General features: G+C 46.3%; 1 protein-coding gene across 1 annotated transcript in view; it reads right to left on the bottom strand.

Annotated features, from left to right (window-relative positions):
• FBRSL1 (fibrosin like 1) overlaps nt 1–20298 on the bottom strand; it is an 809814-nt gene that overhangs the window by 379803 nt on the left and 409713 nt on the right. The window contains 1 exon segment of the mRNA XM_038762874.1: nt 16375–16479. Coding sequence (XP_038618802.1) covers nt 16375–16479 — 105 coding nt within the window.

Here is a 20298-nt window from a genome sequence, read left to right on the forward strand (position 1 = left end):
TATGATTATTATTCCTCAGGACACATACTTAATCATTATTTAATATCTGTCTCCCCAACTAATCTGTAAGCTCACTGTGGGCAGGGAACATGTCTACCAACTCTGTAATATTGTATTCTCTAAGCTTTTAGTACAGTGCTCTGTACACATTAAGCACTCAATAAATACAATTGATTGATTGATTGACAGTGACTCCTGAAGTGAAGATGGCCTTCTCTAATGGAATTCCCAGCAGGTCATCCATTCACTCGCTTAAGTAAAGAGGCTCCCTTGTTCTCGGAAACCCAGCAGTAAATTCCCCACCCCTCCCTCCCTTCTGCATCACCTATGCATTTAAGTCCATATTTCTTAAGCACTTTGATACTTAACCCACCCCCAACCCCAAACCACTTATATCCATATATTTATAATCTGTTGCTTCTCTGTACTTTATTTTAGTAACCATTTCCTCCACTCCTCCATAAACTCCTTGAGGGCAGGGATCATGTCCACCAACTCTGCCAGGTAATTTGTATAGGGTTCTGCCCACAATAAGCACTCAATAAATACCACTGATGGATTGATTAAACTGGGTTACCAGGGCCTACTGACCTGGTGTGAATGGGGTCTCAGTGATTAAGTTGCTGAATCATGGGCAGACCTGGGGCCTTGGCTGGAACTCTTCCACACACAATCCTACATACTGTTTACATTTCAGTCTTTCTGATGTTTGGCAAAACTTTGAACTCCACCTCTAAACAGTAATGAGGGTGCATACTTTTAAATAAACCTTTTAGTGTGAAGTGCTTGAGAAGAATAATAAAAAAAGACGACTAGTAAAGGAAGAGTGGGTCATAAATTCTAAGCACTGGCAAAAGTCATGGTCAAGCAAAGACAACCAACCAATAATATCAAAATTGTGGAACTGGAGGTAGAAAATGATAAGGTTTACTTGGTTTGTGTTTTTTCATACTCTGGATCACATTAGACCATCCAGTTCATTCACTCAGTCATCTGTTAACAATAACAATAATGATGATAATAACAATAACAACAACAGTGGCCTTTCTTAAGCACTTACTGTGGGCCAAGAACTGAATGAAGAGCTACAGTAATAACAGTAATAATAATAATAACAATAATAATGATGAGGGTATTTGTTAAGTGCTTACTATGTGCCCAGCACTGCTCTAAGCACTGAGATAGATATAAGGTTATCAGGTTGTCCCGTGTGTGAATCCCAGTCTTAATCCCCATTTTACAGATGAGGTCACTGAGGCACAGCGAAGTGAAGTGACTTGCCCAAAGTCACACAGCAGACAAGTGGCAGATCCAGGATTAGAACCCATGACCTCTGACTCCTAAGCCCATGCTCTTTCAACTAAGCCATGCTCCTTCTTTGAGATGAGACAATCAGCTTGCACACAGTTACTTCCCCACATGAGACAGGGGTGAGGGAGCACAGTATTAAATCTCCATTCTACAGATGAGGAAATGGAGGCACAGAGAAGTAAAGTGACTGGTCCTAGGTCACACAGCAGGCATGCAGCAGAGCTGAGATTAAAACCCAGTTCTCCTGACTCCCAGTTCTGTCCTGCATCTACTATCTGTTCTGCCTCCTCCGACCACTTGCCCTTTCTGTTGGGAAGAAAAATGAAAGGAACTCAGGCCCGAGGAGCCCTTGGGTTTGGTTCTTTTGGTGGCTGGCTTCACCCAGCTGATTTCCAACTTTTTAAAACAGACATTGAAAGTCTTTCTAAAATGACCTCGGTGGGGCACAGAGATTTCATTAAAGTTACCATATGGTGTTTTAGTGCAGCACACAGTAACTTTCTTTAAAAAGAAAAATCAAAACAAGCCATCGATTCATAATATTTTACATCTGGAATAATTAAGGTGGAATGCCAGTTCATTCTGGCCATTTTCGTGGTTAAAAAAACAGCCTGTTACGGGAATATTTCCCTCAAAAGTGAAATATAAAATTTATTGGAATTGGACGGCTCTGATGCCTTGAAAGAACACAGCTAGAAGTATGGATTTTTCTGATGTAAGTAAAGCAAGGCCTTGGCAAACAGCTTGGACCCAAATGCTGTGATTCTTTCCACGTCAGAGAGCTGGAAGGGCGAGGGGGTGAGAGACTCTCAGCAGCTTCCAAAACCAATTCCTACTCTCTGCTTCTGGGCAGAAATGAGAATGAAAGAGGGTAGGTTGGAGAGTCCTCTGGTTACCCCCAAAGTAGGTACTGTTTAACCCACAGGTGCCAATGTGCCCCAACACTGGTCCACATTTTGGAGCTCACTGGAGGCTGGGAACATGTCTACCAACTCTGTTATATTGTACTCTTCCAAGAGCTCAGTACAGTGCTTTTCACATTGACAGGCACTCAATAAATATGATTGATTGATTGATTTGATGAGAATTCAAAAAGAGAAAATCCAGAGGACCACCTGACACAGAAATCACAGAACCTTCTTCCTGGTAAAGATCTTGAAAGGTCACCTAGCCCATTCCCCTGTCTCCGGGCAAGGTCCTCACTTAAGCAACTGCCCTAGTCTGCCCTCAGTTTCTGAACAAAGATCTAAAGATCCCGATAGCCAGATTGGGGACTGTAAGAAAGACAAGACTCACTACAAGGACAGGGCAAACAAAGCAAGTTGACTTCATTTTCCCCAGTCAATCAATCAATCACAGTACTTATTGAGCGCTTACTGTGAGAGGAGCACTGTACTAAGTGCTTGGGGGGAGTAAACACAATAGAGTAGGTACATATCATCCCTGCCCACAAGGAGCTCACAGAGTAGAGGAGCTTTTAAACTGCTGACAGAAAGCTCCTGCACCCAAATTACAGTCCAAATCCAACTGCTTGGGTAGCAACAAAAAGTACCTGAGCAAGGACTAATTTTCAACTCAAGCAGCGTGGCCTGGGAGTCAGAAAGATCTGGGTTCTAATCCTGGCTCTGTCACTTGTCTCTTGGGTGATCCTGGGAAGGTCACTTAACTTCTCTATGCTTCTGTTACTTCATCTATAAAATGGGGATTAAGACTGTGATTCCTGTGTAGGACAGGGACTCAGTCCAACTTGACTAGCTTATATCTATCCCATGCTCAGTACAGTCCCTGACACATAGTACGCGCTTTACAAATAGCATTAGCAAACCTCGACTGAAGTAGGGATCCCCGCAATTCACAGCCTGAGGTGGGAGGGGTGGCAGGGGGAGGAGGGTCCCCCACCGAGAGGGCTTCCAAAGAAACAAGCTGAGGTTTGAGGTCCAAATCATAAAAAGACCACATTGTTTCATCTGAACTTCTCCAGAGAGCTTCCCAGATCTCCAGTTTGGCTGAAACCGAGAAAGGAAATTACTGTTTGGCCGCAGCAGAAACCTTTCCAAAGCAACGCTTTCCCAGGTGTGAGAGACTCAGCTCAGGAAGTCCCAGCCTGGTTTCAGTGGCACCTTTCAAAATGCAAATAGCTGTGGTGGAGACATGGAACAGAACTGGTCTGTCATCGCCCACAGTGTTCCTTGCTAATTCATTTAGTGAGCACACAGAAAGCTACAGATCAAGTGGCTTTTGCTAGAGTCTGGTTCATCTCCCAAGGTGTTTTACTGCCACTGTAAAATGGGATTTATTCATGGTACACACTATATATTAAATATTCCATGTTACTGCACTTCTTGGGAGGATTTTTCAGCCTCAAACTGAGTTTTTTTAAGGAGAAAGAAATATTAAAAGGGGGTGTAATGAAGGCTCAGAATTTGACTAATGGTAACACTGGTAAAGTCTGGCGTGGAACAGCTACTGAAATCTAAATATTTCATATATTTTTTTAAATTTTTTATGTTGGCAACAGAAGAGCAGAAGAAGGGTAAAAAGAGTTTGGGCTCAGCAGCAGTCTCGTAAGCTCTGTCCTTAAAGCCCTGTTGCTGTCCTTCCTGGGAGATGCAGACCCTTGAACTGAGGCTCAGAATTGCTCTACTAGGGATTCTGCTAAGTAACCCAGTAAGTGCTCAATAAATACCATTGATTGATTGACTGAAAAGGGCCACAGCCATTATGAGTCAGAGGAGAAACAAGCAAGAATAATCGATGCACATGACAAATCTAGTAGCTGCAAAGGAGGTATATAGGGTCAAGGCAAACAACAATACGCTTAGTCTTTATAGCATCTGCCTTTTCTCCAGGGAGCATAAAGTGAGGGAATGCAAGGTTTAAAAGGTTGTTTTGGTTTCTCATCCACCAACAAACAGACCCTAAGAGGAGGGTCTCAAATGATCCTGAAGTGTGAAACACTGAAATACTAACAAATCATGGGCTTGCGAAGATGGTGGGTGCTTTGCTTGGCAATTCAAGTGGATCCAGGGTCTCCGGGAGGTTTACCCTGGCCGAGGTGATTTGTTTATCTTGGGAAACCGGGTGGCTAGGGCAGTGGACAAACAGTAGCTGGAGAGCCAGGATGAGGCCTGTCTGGGCAGGACCCCCCAATCTGGCAAATTCTTTTGAAAGGTAAACTTCACTCTTAAAGGCTCTTGCCTGCTCTCCATATTTTTACACACACACACACACACACACACACACACACACACACACACACACACACACACACACACACACACACACACACACACATATATCCCCCCTTTTCCCCCCTCGCCAGGTCTGTCTCAGACATCCATCCCTATGCTCTAGGTCGGTCATATACTAGTCCCACAGAAGGTCATAGGTCTTCAACCCGGTTGGACCAGCTCTTTGGGAGGGCTCTCTTCCTCCTCATACCTCCCCCAGAACTGAATTCAAAACTGGCTACTGACTGTCGTCCTGAATCCAGGACTGCAGGATGCGGGGAAGCTTCTGGACAGCACTCAGGTTATGCATATGTGCCCTAGTGTGCTAAGGAAATGAGCTCACTGCCACATTCCTTACCTTTGGCTTTAAGCCAAAGGTAGAGAACAGCATGATCTAGTGGAAAAAACATGGGCCTGGGAGTCAGAAGACCTGGGTTCTAATTCCAGCACCAACTCTCGTCTGCTGTGTGACCTTGGGCAAGTCACTTAACTTCTCTGTGCCTCAGCTACCTCATCTGCAACCTGGGGATTAAGACTCTGAGCCCCATGTGGGACAGGGACTGTGTCCAACTCAATTATCTTGTATCTCTCCCAGTGCTGAGTACACTTCCTGGCACATAGTAAGCTACTAACACGTACATTTAGCCCACTCAATCAGCTTTTTCTACCCTGCCTCACCTCACTGATAAACTTCAACTTGGCCTGCACACTCCCCTTCTCTAATGCCAACCTACTCACTGTCCCTCAAACTTGCTGCCAACCCCTTGCCCATGTCTTCCCTCTGACCTGGGATGCCCTTCCCCTTCGTATCTGACACTCCATCATTCTACACGCCTTTGAAGCTTTATTAAAATCAAATCTCCTGCAAGATGCCTACCCTGACTAAGCCCTCACTTCCTCAATTAGCTCTCCCTTCTGTGTCACCTACGCACTTGTGTCTATACCCTTTAAGCACTTTGATGTTCTCCCCAACCCCAGTCCTACACCACCTAAGTATATATCCTATTTACTGCCATTCCCCATATTTTTAATTGATATTAATGCACATCTCCCCCTCTAGACTATAAGTTCCTTGTGGGCAGGGATCTTGTCTACCTACTCCATTCAGTCATATTTATTGAGTGCTTACTGTGTACAGAGCACTGTACTAAGCGCTTGGAAAATACAATTCAGCAACAAATTATAGAAACTTCCCAATGAACTTGACACAGAGACAAACCAGTCACAAAAGCAATCACATCTTTTCTACAGAAACTGATAATAGGGGAAAAAATGGTTGCTTTACCTTGTAAACAATTAAATGGAGTTCTTCATAAGTGTCATCTGTTTTTACAAATATTTTGGGGAATCTGCATTTTGCTTCTGGTTCATTAATGTTCAAAGGCCCAGTAAGAAATCTTCCATAGTGCTGATTCTACTGTTCTCTCCCAAGCGCTTAGTACAGTGCTCTGCACACAGTAATTGCTGAATAAATGCCATTGATCGATTGACTGAATGAATGTTCCTGATGAGGGGAGGAACCTCAGTGGTACAGGAACTCTCTACCCCAGGGTTTTTCCCAACAAGAAGCACAAAAATCTTAAGGGGATTCTGAGATTAGCCAACAAGATTCCCATTGAGCTCCCAACCAGAATGACTGCTCTAATGATACTAGGCCAGGGCCAAGAGGTATGGATAAACAATACCGAGTAAAACTAAACTCAGTCAATCTACTTGTGTGATTATTTGTTTTTTCCAGGAAAGCTCAGCTATTACACATTGTTTTCCAATGATAAGCAGCACGACCTAGTGGATAGAGCAAGGCCTGGGAGTCAGAAGGACCTGGGTTCTAAACCCAGATCTTCCACTCATCTGCTGTATGACCTGGGAAAAGTCACTGTACTTCTCAGGACTTCAGTTACTTCATCTGCAAAATGGGGAATAAGACTGTGTGCCCCATGTAGGGCAGGGGCTGTAACCAACCTGATAAACTTGTATCTTCCCAGTGCTCAGTACAGTGCCTTGCAAATTGTAAGTGCAAAACAAAAACCATTAAAAAACAAAAGGGGGTTCTCAAGCCTTTAAATTCAGTGTTCTAGCCACAGAGAGATATTAGGAAGGGCATGTGGTCAGCCTTGTGTTAGAAAGGGAGAGAAATGGGGGGAAAAGGTGTTTAGAGAAAGGGCAAAAAGGAGATGGGTAGTATCAACCAATGCGGGATTCACTCATTCATTCAATCGTATATTACATATTTACTATTCTATTTGTTTTATTTTGTTAATATGTTTTGTTTTGTTGTCTGTCCTCCCCTTCTAGACTGTGAGCCCACTGGTGGGTAGGGACCGGCTCTATATGTTGCCAACTTGTACTTCCCAAGCTCTTGGTACAGTGCTCTGCACACAGTAAGCGCTCAATAAATACGATTGAATGAATGAATATGCTCTCATCCTATCCCGTCTGGACTACTGCACTAGCCTTCTCTCTGATCTCCCATCCTCGTGTCTCTCTCCACTTCAATCCATACTTCATGCTGCTGCCCGGATTATCTTTGTCCAGAAACGCTCTGGACATATTACTCCCCTCCTCAAAAACCTCCAATGGCTACCGATCAATCTGCGCATCAGGCAGAAACTCCTCACCCTGGGCTTCAAGGCTCTCCATCACCTCGTCCCCTCCTACCTCACCTCCCTTCTCTCCTTCTACTGCCCAGCCCGCACCCTCCGCTCCTCCACCACTAATCTCCTCACTGTACCTCGCTCTCGCCTGTCCCGCCCACGTCATCCCCCGGGCCTGGAATGCCCTCCCTCTGCCCATCCGCCAAGCTAGCTCTCTTCCTCCCTTCAAGGCCCTGCTGAGAGCTCACCTCCTCCAGGAGGCCTTCCCAGACTGAGCCCCTTCTTTCCTGTCCCCCCTCGTCCCCTCTCCATCCCCCCCATCTTACCTCCTTCCCTTCCCCACAGCACCTGTATATATGTATATATGGTTGTACATATTTATTACTCTATTTATTTATTTATTTATTTATTTTACTTGTACATTTCTAGCCTACTTATTTTATTTTGTTGGTATGTTTGGTTCTGTTCTCTGTCTCCCCCTTTTAGACTGTGAGCCCACTGTTGGGCAGGGACTGTCTCTATGTGATGCCAATTTGTACTTCCCAAGCGCTTAGTACAGTGCTCTGCACATAGTAAGCGCTCAATAAATATGATTGATTGATTGACTGATTGATTCCCCCTCCTCCTCCTCCCCATCCCCCTGCATTACCTCCTTCCCCTACCCACAGCACCTGTATATATGTATATATGTTTGTACGTATTTATCACTCTATTTATTTATTTATTTTACTTGTACATATTTATTCTATTTATTTTATTTTGTTAATATGTTTTGTTTTGTTGTCTGTCTCCCCCTTCTAGACTGTGAGCCCGCTGTTGGGTAGGGACCATCTCTATCTGTTCCCCCTCCTCCCTCTCTCCATCCCCCCTGCCTTTTCTCCTTTCCCTCCCCACATCACCTGTATATATGTATATATGTTTGTATGTATTTATTACTCTATTTATTTTACTTGTATATATTCTATTTATTTTATTTTGTTGATATGTTTTGTTGTCTGTCCTCCCCTTCTAGACTGTGAGCCTACTGTTGGGTAGGGACCATCTCTATATGTTGCCAACTTGTACTTCCCAAATGCTTAGTACAATGCTCTGCACACAGTAAGCGCTCAGTAAATACTATTGAATGAATGAATGAATGAATGAATGGTATTCGCTGAGTCTTTACTGTATACACAGCACGCTACTAGTTTTTATATTGTTCTCTCCCAAGGGCTTAGTAGAGTGTTCCGCACACACTAAGCGCTAAGTGCTCAATAAATATGATTGATTGGGAGAGTAGAATAGAGGGAGTAAAAGAGAAGGAGCCTACTCAAGAAGGAAGCTACCCACCCCACTAAGGATGATAACTTGGAGGGGATGACTCTCCCCCAAGTCCCTTCCATTTGGGCTGCTGTGAAAACCCTAACCTACTTTCCCCTCTTCCACTTTCTGCACCCCAGAAACTGCTAGTAACTCTGCAGAGAGAACTCGGCATTTGCCTCGAATGCAGGGCAAAGTGGGACTCCAATGTTGCTCCTCCCTTAGCCGTTTAGCTGAATTCCAGCGATAACTGATGACTTAAGTGCCTTAAAGATTTGTTTTGGGGGTTTTTCCCCAGCAGAGGTGCAGGGTGGGGGAAAGAAGAGAGATTCTTCTGGAGAGTAGGAAGCAGAGTCCACTGTTTTTACTCTCTTGAAGATATCCCATTCCTCCAGAAAGTATGCATTCTCTTTGGATAGGGAGAGGGCTACGGTAATAGGGTTCTTTTTAGGGCATGGATATGGGTCAGGAGGTGGTGCTGGTTTTGGGGGCGGGATAAGAGGCACTGCTTTAGTACAGGGAAGTTCCTCATTTTGGAAGGGGGCCACTCAAGGGAATCACTCAAGGTCACCCACTTTTCCCCCAACTGCACCCTTTTCTCCTTTCCTTGGCCCCTCCTCACTCCTCCAACCACTCCTATCAACTCCCCCTCCCAGTTTCTCATGGATTTAGTGGGCCGCTCTACCTGGTGCCCCCACAGTCAGGAGGCTTGGCCTTCTTATTCCTAAATTGGGCACCTCATCCGGTCCTGATCCAGAGACTTCCCACCTGGGTACAGAGCAAGAAGGCAGGCACCTGGGCTGAACTCCCCCAGGAGTCTTGGGCTTAGTTCCCAATGATAGAAGAGCAGGAGGAGGCTGCTTGGTGCCAGATACACTCAGGGTCTGGAGGCATGTGGGCCAGCAGGAACCACAGGGCTTGAGACAGCAGTGAAATTCTGAACTCCTGTCCCAGCTTGCTACTCTTCTCCGGTAACAATAAGATACAAAATGGAATTGCAGTGTTAATCACGATACTGGCAATAAGTGTTTAGTACAATGGTCTGCACACAGTAAGCACTCAATAAATACCACTAATTGAATGATAGTTGGACTCAGAGAGGATCGGGTGGGAGCACCAGGCTACAGGCTGTTGGAGGGCAGGATCTGGAACAGTGCCAGATCTAGACTGTGAGCCCATTGTTGGGTAGGGACTGTCCCTATACGTTGCCAAATTGTACTTTCCAAGTGCTTAGTACAGTGCTTTGTACACAATAAGTGCTCAATAAATATGACTGGCTGATGAATGAATGACATACAATAGGTTTTAGCGAGGGTCCTGTTCTCGAGGAAAAAGTTCCCACTTCCAGCCCCTCGGGATTTATGGATATATATCATTATACTTTTCCATTTCCCCTATCTGTAATTTATTTTCCTCTTTACCCACCAATTAACTGTAGGCATCTTGTGGTTCATTCTCAGTCTCCTTTGCTGGCTTCTCCTCCCCTTCCCATCCCCTTACTACATGTAGGGGTTTCCCAAGGGTCAGTTCTTGGTCCCCTTCTGTTCTCTATCTATACTCACTCCCTTGGGGAACTCATTGGCTCCCCATGACTTCAACTATCATCTCTATGCTGATGACACCCAAATCTACATCTCCACCCCTGCTCTCTCTCTCTCTCTCTCTCTCTCTCTCTCTCTCTCTCTCTCTCTCTCTCTCTCTCTCCAGGCTCATATCTCCTCCTGCTTTCAGGACATCTCCATCTGGATGTCTGCGCACCATCTAAAACTCAACATGTCTAAGACCGAACTCCTTATCTTCCCTCCCAAATCCTGTCCTCTCCTTGACTGTCCCGTCACGGTAGATGGCACTACCATCCTTCCCATCTCACAAGGCCTCAATCTTGGTGTCATCCTCGACTCCGCTCTCTCATTCACCCCACACATCCAATCTGTCACCCAAACCTGCCAGTCTCACCTCCATAACATCACCAAGATCCTCCCTTTCCTCTCCATCCAAATCACTACCTTGCTGGTTCAATCTCTCATTCTATCCTGACTGGATTACTGCATCAGCCTCCTTTCTGATCTCCCATCCTCCTGTCTCTCCCCACTTCAGTCTATACTTCACTCCGCTGCCCAGATTATCTTTGTACAGAAACGCTCTGGGAATGTCACTCCCCTCCTCAAAAATCTCCAGTGGTTGCCTGTCAATCAATCAATCATCCTATGAATCAAGCAAAAACTCCTCACTCTTGGCTTCAAGGCTCTTCATCACCTCGCCCCCTCCTACCTCACCTCCCTTCTCTCCTTGTACAGCCCAGCCTGCACCCTCTGCTCCTCTGTCACTAACCTTCTCACTGCGCTTCATTCTCACCTGTCCCACTGTCAACCTCCGGCCCACGTCCTTCCCCTGGCCTGGAACGCCTTCCCTCCACACATCCGCCAAACTAGCTCTCTTCCTCCCTTCAAGGCCCTACTGAGAGCTCACCTCCTCCAGAAGGCCTTCTCAGACTGAGCCCCCTTTTTCCTCTCTTCCTCCTCTCCCCATCGACCCCCAACCTCCCTCTGCCCTCCCCCCACCACTGCACTTGAATATATTTGTACAGATTTATTACTTTACTTATTTTACTTGTACATATTTACTACTCTATTTTATTAATGATGTGCATATAGCTATAATTCTATTTATTCTAACCGTTTTGACACCTGTCTACTTGTTTTATCCCCCTTCTAGACTGTGAGCCCGTTGCTGGGTGGGGACCATCTTTATATGTTGCTGACTTGTACTTCCCAAGCTTTAGTCAGTGATCTGCGCACAGTAAGCGCTCAATAAATGATTGAATGAATGAATGAATGAATGACAGGGATCGGGTCTCTATTGTCCTGAACTATCCCAAGTGCTTAGTACAGTGCTCTGCACACCGCAAATGCTCAATACATACCACTGCTTGATTGATGAAAAAGGTGGTGGTGATCCTGGAGAAGAACTGGGAGAAATTCCACGGACAGCAACCTGAACAACTCCAGCAGCTTTGGACTCCCTGCTCAGTTCCCATTCTTGGTCCAGAAAAGAGGAGTCTGGCAGCAGGGGCTGACAGGGTATTCCTGGCCCCAGACATTTCCTCCTTTGATAGCCTCGACTTCCTCAGACAAGAGCTTCGCCACCTCACTCCTCGTTTGATCCTGACTGGCCTATCTCCATTCCCCAGACATCTCTCATCACCTACTCTGGGGGCAGAGGTGGGGGCCTGAGGCCTGCCAATCCCAACTCTTTCATCACCACAGTTTCTCAGATCTGTGACCCGGGACAGGGAGGCAAGCCCATGGACATCTTTAACACCTGTCCGACTGGCGCTCCATCCATCAGTGGTAGGGACAGCAATCACTGCTCAGTCTCTCAGTTAACTGGGTTTCATTCAAGGAGGCTCCCACTTTTTCCAGGCCCTTCCTACCCCAGGTAGCTGCCCCAGGTTATCCCTCTCACCCACACAGGCCTCTGGGAGAAATGGCACAGTCTTTAGAGGGTGCAGTGGGGCAAAGACTGCCCAGTGTGGGGGTCCTTCACCACTGTCCCAACAAACACTGCCCTGCTGAGTGGATGGCCCGGGAGCAGGCTGAGGAAGCGATGACTAGGGGAGCTCTCCCAGGGAGGGGAGGGGTGTTGACCAGGCAGTGGCCTCAGCCCTTGAGCCAGGAGAGTGGATATGGCACTCTTGGGGTGGCTGGAGGAGGGAGGGGGAAAGAAATGGGGTGCCCAAGATGGTCATCCCAATCCCTCTGACCCCTGAGAGTGGGTCTGGAGGGAGGAGGGGGAGTGGGGTGGGGAAAGAGCAGTGCAGGGGTGAAGAGAGGAGGGAGAGGGTACAGAATCTGCTCCACTGGGCTACGTGCCCGAGGAGCCGCCTGAGAGCCGGGGTGATAGGGTCTCTAAAGTGGCCAGTATCTCTTGCAACATATTTCCTCATCAGCCGGTATTTATGGTCGATATTTTATATTCCCAATTTCCCCCTAAGGGCTCAGGAGAAGGCAGCACACCTGCCAACCTTTTCAGCAGGCCCAATAATTGGCAATTTGCTCTTTGCCTTACTATATCACTCAATTTAGCCCTTGCTGTGCCCTGCATACATCTTCATTCATCTAGGTGCCCCCATGACAATTAGAGTGTTAGCTCCAGCTAACTAGGGCAACTATTCTACCAGGGCTGGAAGACAATTATTAGTCTATTTTCCCATCTTGTGGCAACAAAATTGAGAATCCATGACAATTACATTCAGCAATTCGGGCACTGGGGCTCCTCGGCCCCTCTGCTTTTTCTTCCTCCTTCTCTTCTTCCTCCTCATTCCTTCTCCTCCCCCACCCCTTCCACCTTCTGAATATTTCAAATTATCACAGCTCTACAACCACATTCAAATGTTCCATGTTCACAGGGAGTGAGGCTTCTATTTAAATGATAATGAGGGACGATCCATTCAATTTAGTGAGGGAGAAAATCCATTAAAACGCAGGCAGTTCTTAAGCTGATGGGTCAAGAAAAAGATAAAACCTTTTTTTAAAGCCATTATGCAAGGCTCTGTGTGGATTTTTTACACTGCTCAGGACATCAAAAAGATTAGGACAATTACGGGGGGGGGGGGGGGGGGACGGGGACACAAGCCTGCCACTTTCACTTGGGTCAACACAACAAAATGGCAGCCACCCTCTTATCTGGCTCTTAATTCTCTGCTAACTTCCAATTACCTTACTGTGAAAGCTAGAAGGAGAAAATCCTATTTTGGAAACAGGCTGCTGGCTTTGTGTGGCTTCTAGAAGAACCCGATCAGACACGAAAGGGACATGTGTCAGAGAGACCTCAGCTAGGAAGCTTTGCTGGCAAGAGGCAAACTGGCTCTCCTTCCATATAGACAGAGAGATGCTTCCTGGGGACCCTCACCCCTTAAATCCTGCCCCTCCACCATCTCCCCCCAAGGCTAAGCACCACTCCCTCCCACCTAAACTCAGGCACAGGGCCTGAGTTGCTCCCACCTCCTCCATCCTCCCCCCCTCCCCATACGTCAAACCTCAGGCAGAGCTGATTTCACAAAATCAAAGTGCACATTTTCTGTGGACAAAGATGCAAAATAAACAGCCCTCAGACCTCAGCATCTTGAAAAATCCACACCACAGAACATTACTGTTTCCCTCTGAAGCTTTGCTGCTCTTTCCACAAGGAAAATTCCCAGACTCTAAGTAGAAAACAGATGTAAAACCTAACTGCATTTTGATGTGGATTTCTCTCTCTCTCTCTCCAATGAAAAATGCACACAGAGAGGCAATAACCTCACTTCCCTTCGGGGTTTAACTGTTTCACAAGCAGCCACACCACCTCTTGACTTCTACAGCCCCAAAGGGGTTAGGCCTGAGGGAAATTGACTTGAATAAATAAAAGCAAGAAGTTGACTGCACCTTGGTAAACACCTTATTTCAAGAGACAGAAATACCCTTCCCTAACCTTCTCCCTCATAAACCCATTAATGCTTGGTAGAAGATTGCTTTAGGAACCTTTAAGGTGAAAGGGTTGGGGTAAACTGAGAACCTGCACCCCTCAGTACTTCCCATAGGATTCATGGAAGCCGCAGCCAGGCTGAAAGCTCCCAGATTCAGCAGAGGGGGGCAGGTTGAACTCCTCTCCTCTTTCCCCATAGACAGGAAGTCTCACACTAGCACAAGGATTGTGTCTGACCTGTTTATCTTGTATCTACCCCAGTGTTTAGTACAGTGCTTGGCACAGAGTAAATGCTTAACAAATCTCACCAGTAGTATCATTATTATCATTAATAATTTTATCATCTTTGGCAGCGCCCCAATAAGAGAGAAGGAAGAGTGCTCCCCCTCTCTTCAGGGACTGAAGGACTTCAAGAGCCCATGGAATTGGGTGGAAGAAGGGGATGATGAGAGGGGTGACAGTGTTGTCAGGTCATTCCTGATCAACTGTGGGTAAAGAGACTGGCCTCCCCTACATTTTCCTCCTGCTTTAAGCAGGGAGCTCTGCTCGGTTGTTCTTCATTGGTCTCTCCCCCTCCATAATTCACATTTTGGGGATGTTAAGGGGAGGGATGAAGGTGCCTTACTCTCAGGAAATTCCACCCATTGGTTATGGTCTGGTGGAGGAGGTAAGGGGGGTGGTTCAGAGGGGCCAGAGGGGAGGGGACAGGGGGCCGGTTCAGGACGTACCCTGGGGTCAAGGCCACCAAAAGGGTTAAAAGTAGGAGGGGTCAGTTTCTTTGAGAAAAAGAAAAGGGCAGCATTGTCCTCTGGGCAGGAGGGTGCCTTGGGAGCCAGGCACAGGCGTTGTCTCCTCCCAGTAACCCATCGGAACCCAAGGCTCGGCTGGGATCTATCTGTGGGCTGTTGGGTTGGCTGCTTTTTATTTCTCTTCCTTTGCCTCTTTTCCTGTCTGGCTGAATAGCATCAGTGTTACAAGTTGCTTCAGGTCACATACCTGTCAGAGGCTGCCAAGGGAAAGGGGTGGAGGGTGGCCTGGGTGGCGGGCGCGATGGGGAGGTGGAGGGGGCAGGGAAGAGCAATGCAGAACCCAGACCAGGATGGTCTCAACACTTTCTGGAAACCCCAAACTAGATGCCCTCAAACAGTACCCCTGACAGTTTTCCCGACAGGCATCCTTTCCCCTCCCCTCCAACCCCCATCTATCTTTTCTCCTCCTCTCCTCGTTTCCTCTCTGGTGCTTTCCTCATCCTCGCCCTGGAAGTAGATCACAGTGACACGTTTTTCTCCCACCGTGCAGGCTGTTTACAGCGCCCCATTCACACTCAAAACATGTAGAGAGAATTTTCCCCGTCACATTTCCCTGTCAGAGCTGTCAAGCTGAATCCCGCTTTAATCTGCCAAAAGCACTTTTCTGCTGACATTTTTAATAAATACTTTCAGCTTTTAAACACATTTGTGGGAGCCATTTCCCCCCTCTTTTTTTTCTCTCTCCCTCTGTAGCATGGGCTCTGAAAGCCTTAATAGCAAATACATTATGCTTATCAAAGGCTTTTGCTTTCCCCTCCCTTCCCTTCCCCTTTGCATCCTGAAGCGGTGGTAGTGTTTTCAATTTTAAAGCTAAATTAACTGTCCAATTGAATTTGGCTGCTCTGAGCCGTTTCCTGTGACAGGTTTTAGTTATGAAGCATATTTTACATTAATAGAACTCAACATGAAAACCGCTCGCTCTGGGATTTCTGTGGCTTGCCATTGAAATGTTAAATTTAATATTTCAGACATGCCCGTGCCAACGTTTGATTATTGTTCTTCATTTAAATCCCTCCTAATGGGAAAGGTCCTAATTAGTAAAAAATCATGTTTTAATGAAGGCAAAATGCTAATTGCTAACACAAAAGCCTTCACATAAAATTATCCCAGCACTGCCATTGATTTCCGGGTGACTCAAAAGCCCATTTGTGTGTGCACACACTATGGCATCATTTGCTTTTGTTTTACCATAACATTTCACTCAGCCGAGCCCTGCACTTCCTGGTTCCAAAGGCTTCTCCATCATCCGCTCCAAGAGGGAAAAGCCAAACGAGAGGGGGAGCCCCACCCCTGTCCCCAGCTCCCTCCTCTCCATCACCACCGCTAAAAACGATCGCTTCAGCTGCCGGATTTAATGCAACTTTTCTGAACAGCAAATACCCACATCAATAAATCCCACGATCCCCTCTCCTCCTCCTTCTCGAGCCATCTTTCCCCTCAGGAGTCACAATCCCATTTTGTTTTCCCGTCTCTGATCTTTTGCTTATCATCTTGTTTGCACCATGATTATGGTGTTTGTGAGGCAGCTTAGCCACTTACCCCATAACACTCAATCATGACATTAAAAAAAAAGTTATTCCACTGTGACCTCTGAATGCCAGCGTCGGTTCGGTGAGATTTATGAGGCGGCGGGCGGGCCAAAGAGGGTAGAAGCGGAGTGGCACTTACATCGCTGAGCCGGTCCCTGGAGGTGCTGCGCTGGGAGCTGGTGGCCTCCTGGACGCTGTCCTCCTCGCTGTTCCTGCTGCCACTCTTGCTCCCGGGGACTTTCATCTGCAGGGGGAGAAGAAAAGAAGAAGGTGGCATTTCCAGGGCAGTGTTCCGTGTTCCATCAGCGGATTTCGGGGCATCACACATTCAATGGTTACACATTCATCCTGGGCCAGTGTGGTAGTAATAACAATCACTGGGGGATTTAGGAATCAATCACTCGTATTTATTGAGTGCTTACTGCGTGCGGGGCACTGTACCAAGAGCTTGAGAGAGTACAATGTAACAATTTAACAGAGTCGGTAGACACGTTCCCTGCCCTCAGTGACTAGGTGCCAAGCATTGTACAAAGAGCTGGGGTAGATCCAACATACGCAGATCAGACACAGTCCCTGTTCCATATAGCGCTTACTTTATGAAGGGAAAGGAGAATAGATACCTTATACCCATTTTTAAGGATAAAGCAACTGAGGCACAGAGAAGTGAACTGACTTGCATGTGGTCACATTGTGGGAAAGCTGGGATTAGAATCTCCACAGGCCCCCTATCCACCACATCCTCAACGTCCCCGATATCTCCTGACAATCGTCCGAGTCAGCTAAAGATGAGCACTTCAGGAGGGGCACACCTCTTTCAGCCCATTGAATGTCCCATCCACTCTAGTAACTGTCCCCTACACTTCATCCTGAACTGCCCTCAAGTAGTAGACACATTGGGGATTCCCAAAGATGAAGTTCCGGCCAGGAAAATAGCAATGTCATTAGCTCAGGTAGAATTTTGGAACTTAGAACAATTCAGATTGGTTTACTAGCCTTTATTGAATGATGTGGGTGGGACATAAATGCTAAAGAAGAACTCCCTTGGTACTCGAGGCATTAGAATCCAACGATGATGATGATGGTGGTATTTGTTAGGTGCTTAATATGTGCCAAGCACTGTTCTAGGCACTGGGGGTAGATACAAGGTAATCAGGTTGTCCCACGTGGGGCTCACACACTTACTCCCCATTTTACAGATGAGGTAACTGAGGCACAGAGAAGTTAAGTTCATTCATTCATTCAATCGCATTTATTGAGTGCTTACTGTGTGCACAGCACTGTACTAAGCGCTTGGGAAGTACAAATTGGCAACATATAGAGATGGTCCCTACCCAACAGTGGGCTCACAGTCTAGAAGGGGGAGACAGAGAACAAAACAAAACATATTAACAAAATAAAATAATTAGAATAAATATGTACAAATAAAATAAATAAATAGAGTAATAAATACTACAAACATATATACATATATACAGGTGCTGTGGGGAGGGGAGTCACACAGCTGATATGTGGTGGAGCCAGGATTAGAACCCATGACCTCTGACTCCCAAGCCCGTGTTCTTTCCACTATGCCACGCTGCTTCTAAGACCCTGAAAGGAATCACTGGTTTAGTGCTGACCCATCCTTGGGGGCTAAGAGAATCTGGTATAGAGATCTCAATCCACCTCACAAAGTCTGTCAGGCAGGGAGGTGGTGGGATACCCATGGAGGGCATGTAACCAGGGATTTAGGACAAAATGGCTGGATGGGCCGAGAGGGGACAACACCTCAAATCTTGGCTCTGCCCTTGGTGAGCTGGGTGAACACCTCTCAGGGACTTAGTACCCTGCCCTGCAACAAGAAGCATTGGAATCAAAGCAGGGTGGAGACAGGGCAAACCTTCAGACACCCTCTACCCTCCCTGACAAACAGAGAGAGGTTCACACCAGCAGGTGAGTAGAGGTGTGGGGGAAAGTGTAGACGTGTTTGTGTGAGGGGAGGAGAGTGTAGAGTCCACTCCCTTCTCCTAGATGCCCTTGATCTGTAACTGCTGACATTCTCCTGTTTTCTTCATGTTTCAAAATAAAGAAGAATTTAAATCATTTCACAGAAAGTCACCAGTCCACGTCCTCCATCCACCTCTGCCTTGCCTGTACTCCCTGGTTAAGCAGCATGGCTTTCTGGAAAGAGCAATGGTTTGGGAGTCAGAGGTCATGGGTCTAATCCCGGCTCTGCCACTTGTCCGCTGTGTGACTTTAGGCAAGTCACTTCACGTCTCTGTGCCTCAGTTACCTCATCTGGAATATGGGGGTTAAGACTGTGAGCCCCACCTGGGGCAGCCTAATAACTTGTATCTCCCCCAGCGCTTAGAACAGTGCTTGGCATGTAGTAAGTGCTTAACAAATACCATTATTATTATTATTATTATTATTATTATTATTATTATTATTATTATTCCACAGTTCTTCCATCCAGCTTCAAACCAGGGCCCAGAACCACTCCCTGCCCAGGTCAGAGTCATCAGAGAACAGATGCTGACCTTGAGACTGACTCTTATGAACAAAAAATCAATCAAGAGTGCTAAAAATATGTCTAGGTCGCTGACTTCTTGCTATGGAGACTGTTTTAAAAAGCCATCACTCTGTATAGCTTGGTCAGACAGGGTCCCTAAAAACTGCTTTCCAGCAAAAGTACTGCAATCCAAGCAGCTTCCAGGGCAAGCAGCGTGGCTCAGTGGAAAGAGCACGGGCTTTGGAGTCAGAGTTCAGGAGTTCAAATCCCGGCTCCACCACTTGTCAGCTGTGTGACTTTGGGTAAGACACTTAACTTCTCTGGCCCTCAGTTACCTCATCTGTAAAATGGGGATTAAAACTGTGAGCCCCCCGTGGGACAACCTGATCACCTTGTAACCTCCCCAGCGCTTAGAACAGTGCTTTGCACGTAGTAAGTGCTTAATAAATGCCATCATTAATACAAGGGCAAGAACTTGTGTGGGAGGCCATTTCTGATTGATGCCTTCTGTCCGCCCCTCTTCACCCCTCACAGTGACTTGCTGACATGGGCTTCAGCTATGAGCAACATAAGTTACCCAACTGTTACCTGGCTGACTTATGGCCAGACCAAAAGGAGGAAGTTAAGACCTGTGAGTATATATATATACAGGTATATATATATATGTATACAGGTATTTGTTAAGCGCTTACTACGTGCCTGGCACTGTACTATGTGCTGGGGTGGATACAAGCAAATCGGGTTGGACGCAGTACCTGGTTGAGGCTCACAGTTTCAATCCACTAAGAACTGTGGTAGATACAAGATAAATGAGTTGGACAGGGTCCCTGTCCCTCATGGTGCTCATAGCCTTAATCCCCATTTTACCAATGAGATAACTGAGGCACAGAAGAGTTAAATGACTTGTCCAAGTCATTTGCCTAAGGTCACACAGCAGACAAGTGGTGGAGCCAGAATTAGAACCCAAGTCCTTCTGAATTATCAGGCCCATGCTCTATCCACTTAGGTCATGCTGCAGGGCACTTAATAGGTATTTAATAAATACCATCATCATTTCTATTATTATTACTGTATACTCCCAAGCGCTTAGTATAATGCTCTGCATACAGTAAGAGCTAAATGAATACTATTGACTATTTGAAAATGGAGGAGACCTCGCAGCCCAGAGCCTCTGTGCTACAGGGCTCCAGATTCAAAGGGCCCTTGGCCATTTCACTCTTTTCAGCATGGATATCAAAGGTAGTACAGGCTATGCAACTTGCAGACTGTAGGAAAAAACAATCTATGGCATTTTTGGAGTGTTTACTGTTTGCAGAGCACTGTACTATGCACTTGGGAAAGTGCAATACAGCAGACTGGGTGGACACATTTCCTGCCCTCAAGGAGGTTAAGGGTCTAGAGCAGATAGTAAATGTGTCTACCTGTTCTGTTCATTCATTCATTCAATCATATTTATTGAGCGCTTACTGTGTGCAGAGCACCATACTAAGCTTTGCATTGTACTCTCCCAACTCTGCACAGAGTAAGTGCTCAATAAATACGATTGATTGATGGATTAAAATGGTGGCAATT

The sequence above is a fragment of the Tachyglossus aculeatus genome, chromosome 21 (assembly GCF_015852505.1).
Source record: "Tachyglossus aculeatus isolate mTacAcu1 chromosome 21, mTacAcu1.pri, whole genome shotgun sequence".
NCBI lineage: Eukaryota > Metazoa > Chordata > Mammalia > Monotremata > Tachyglossidae > Tachyglossus > Tachyglossus aculeatus.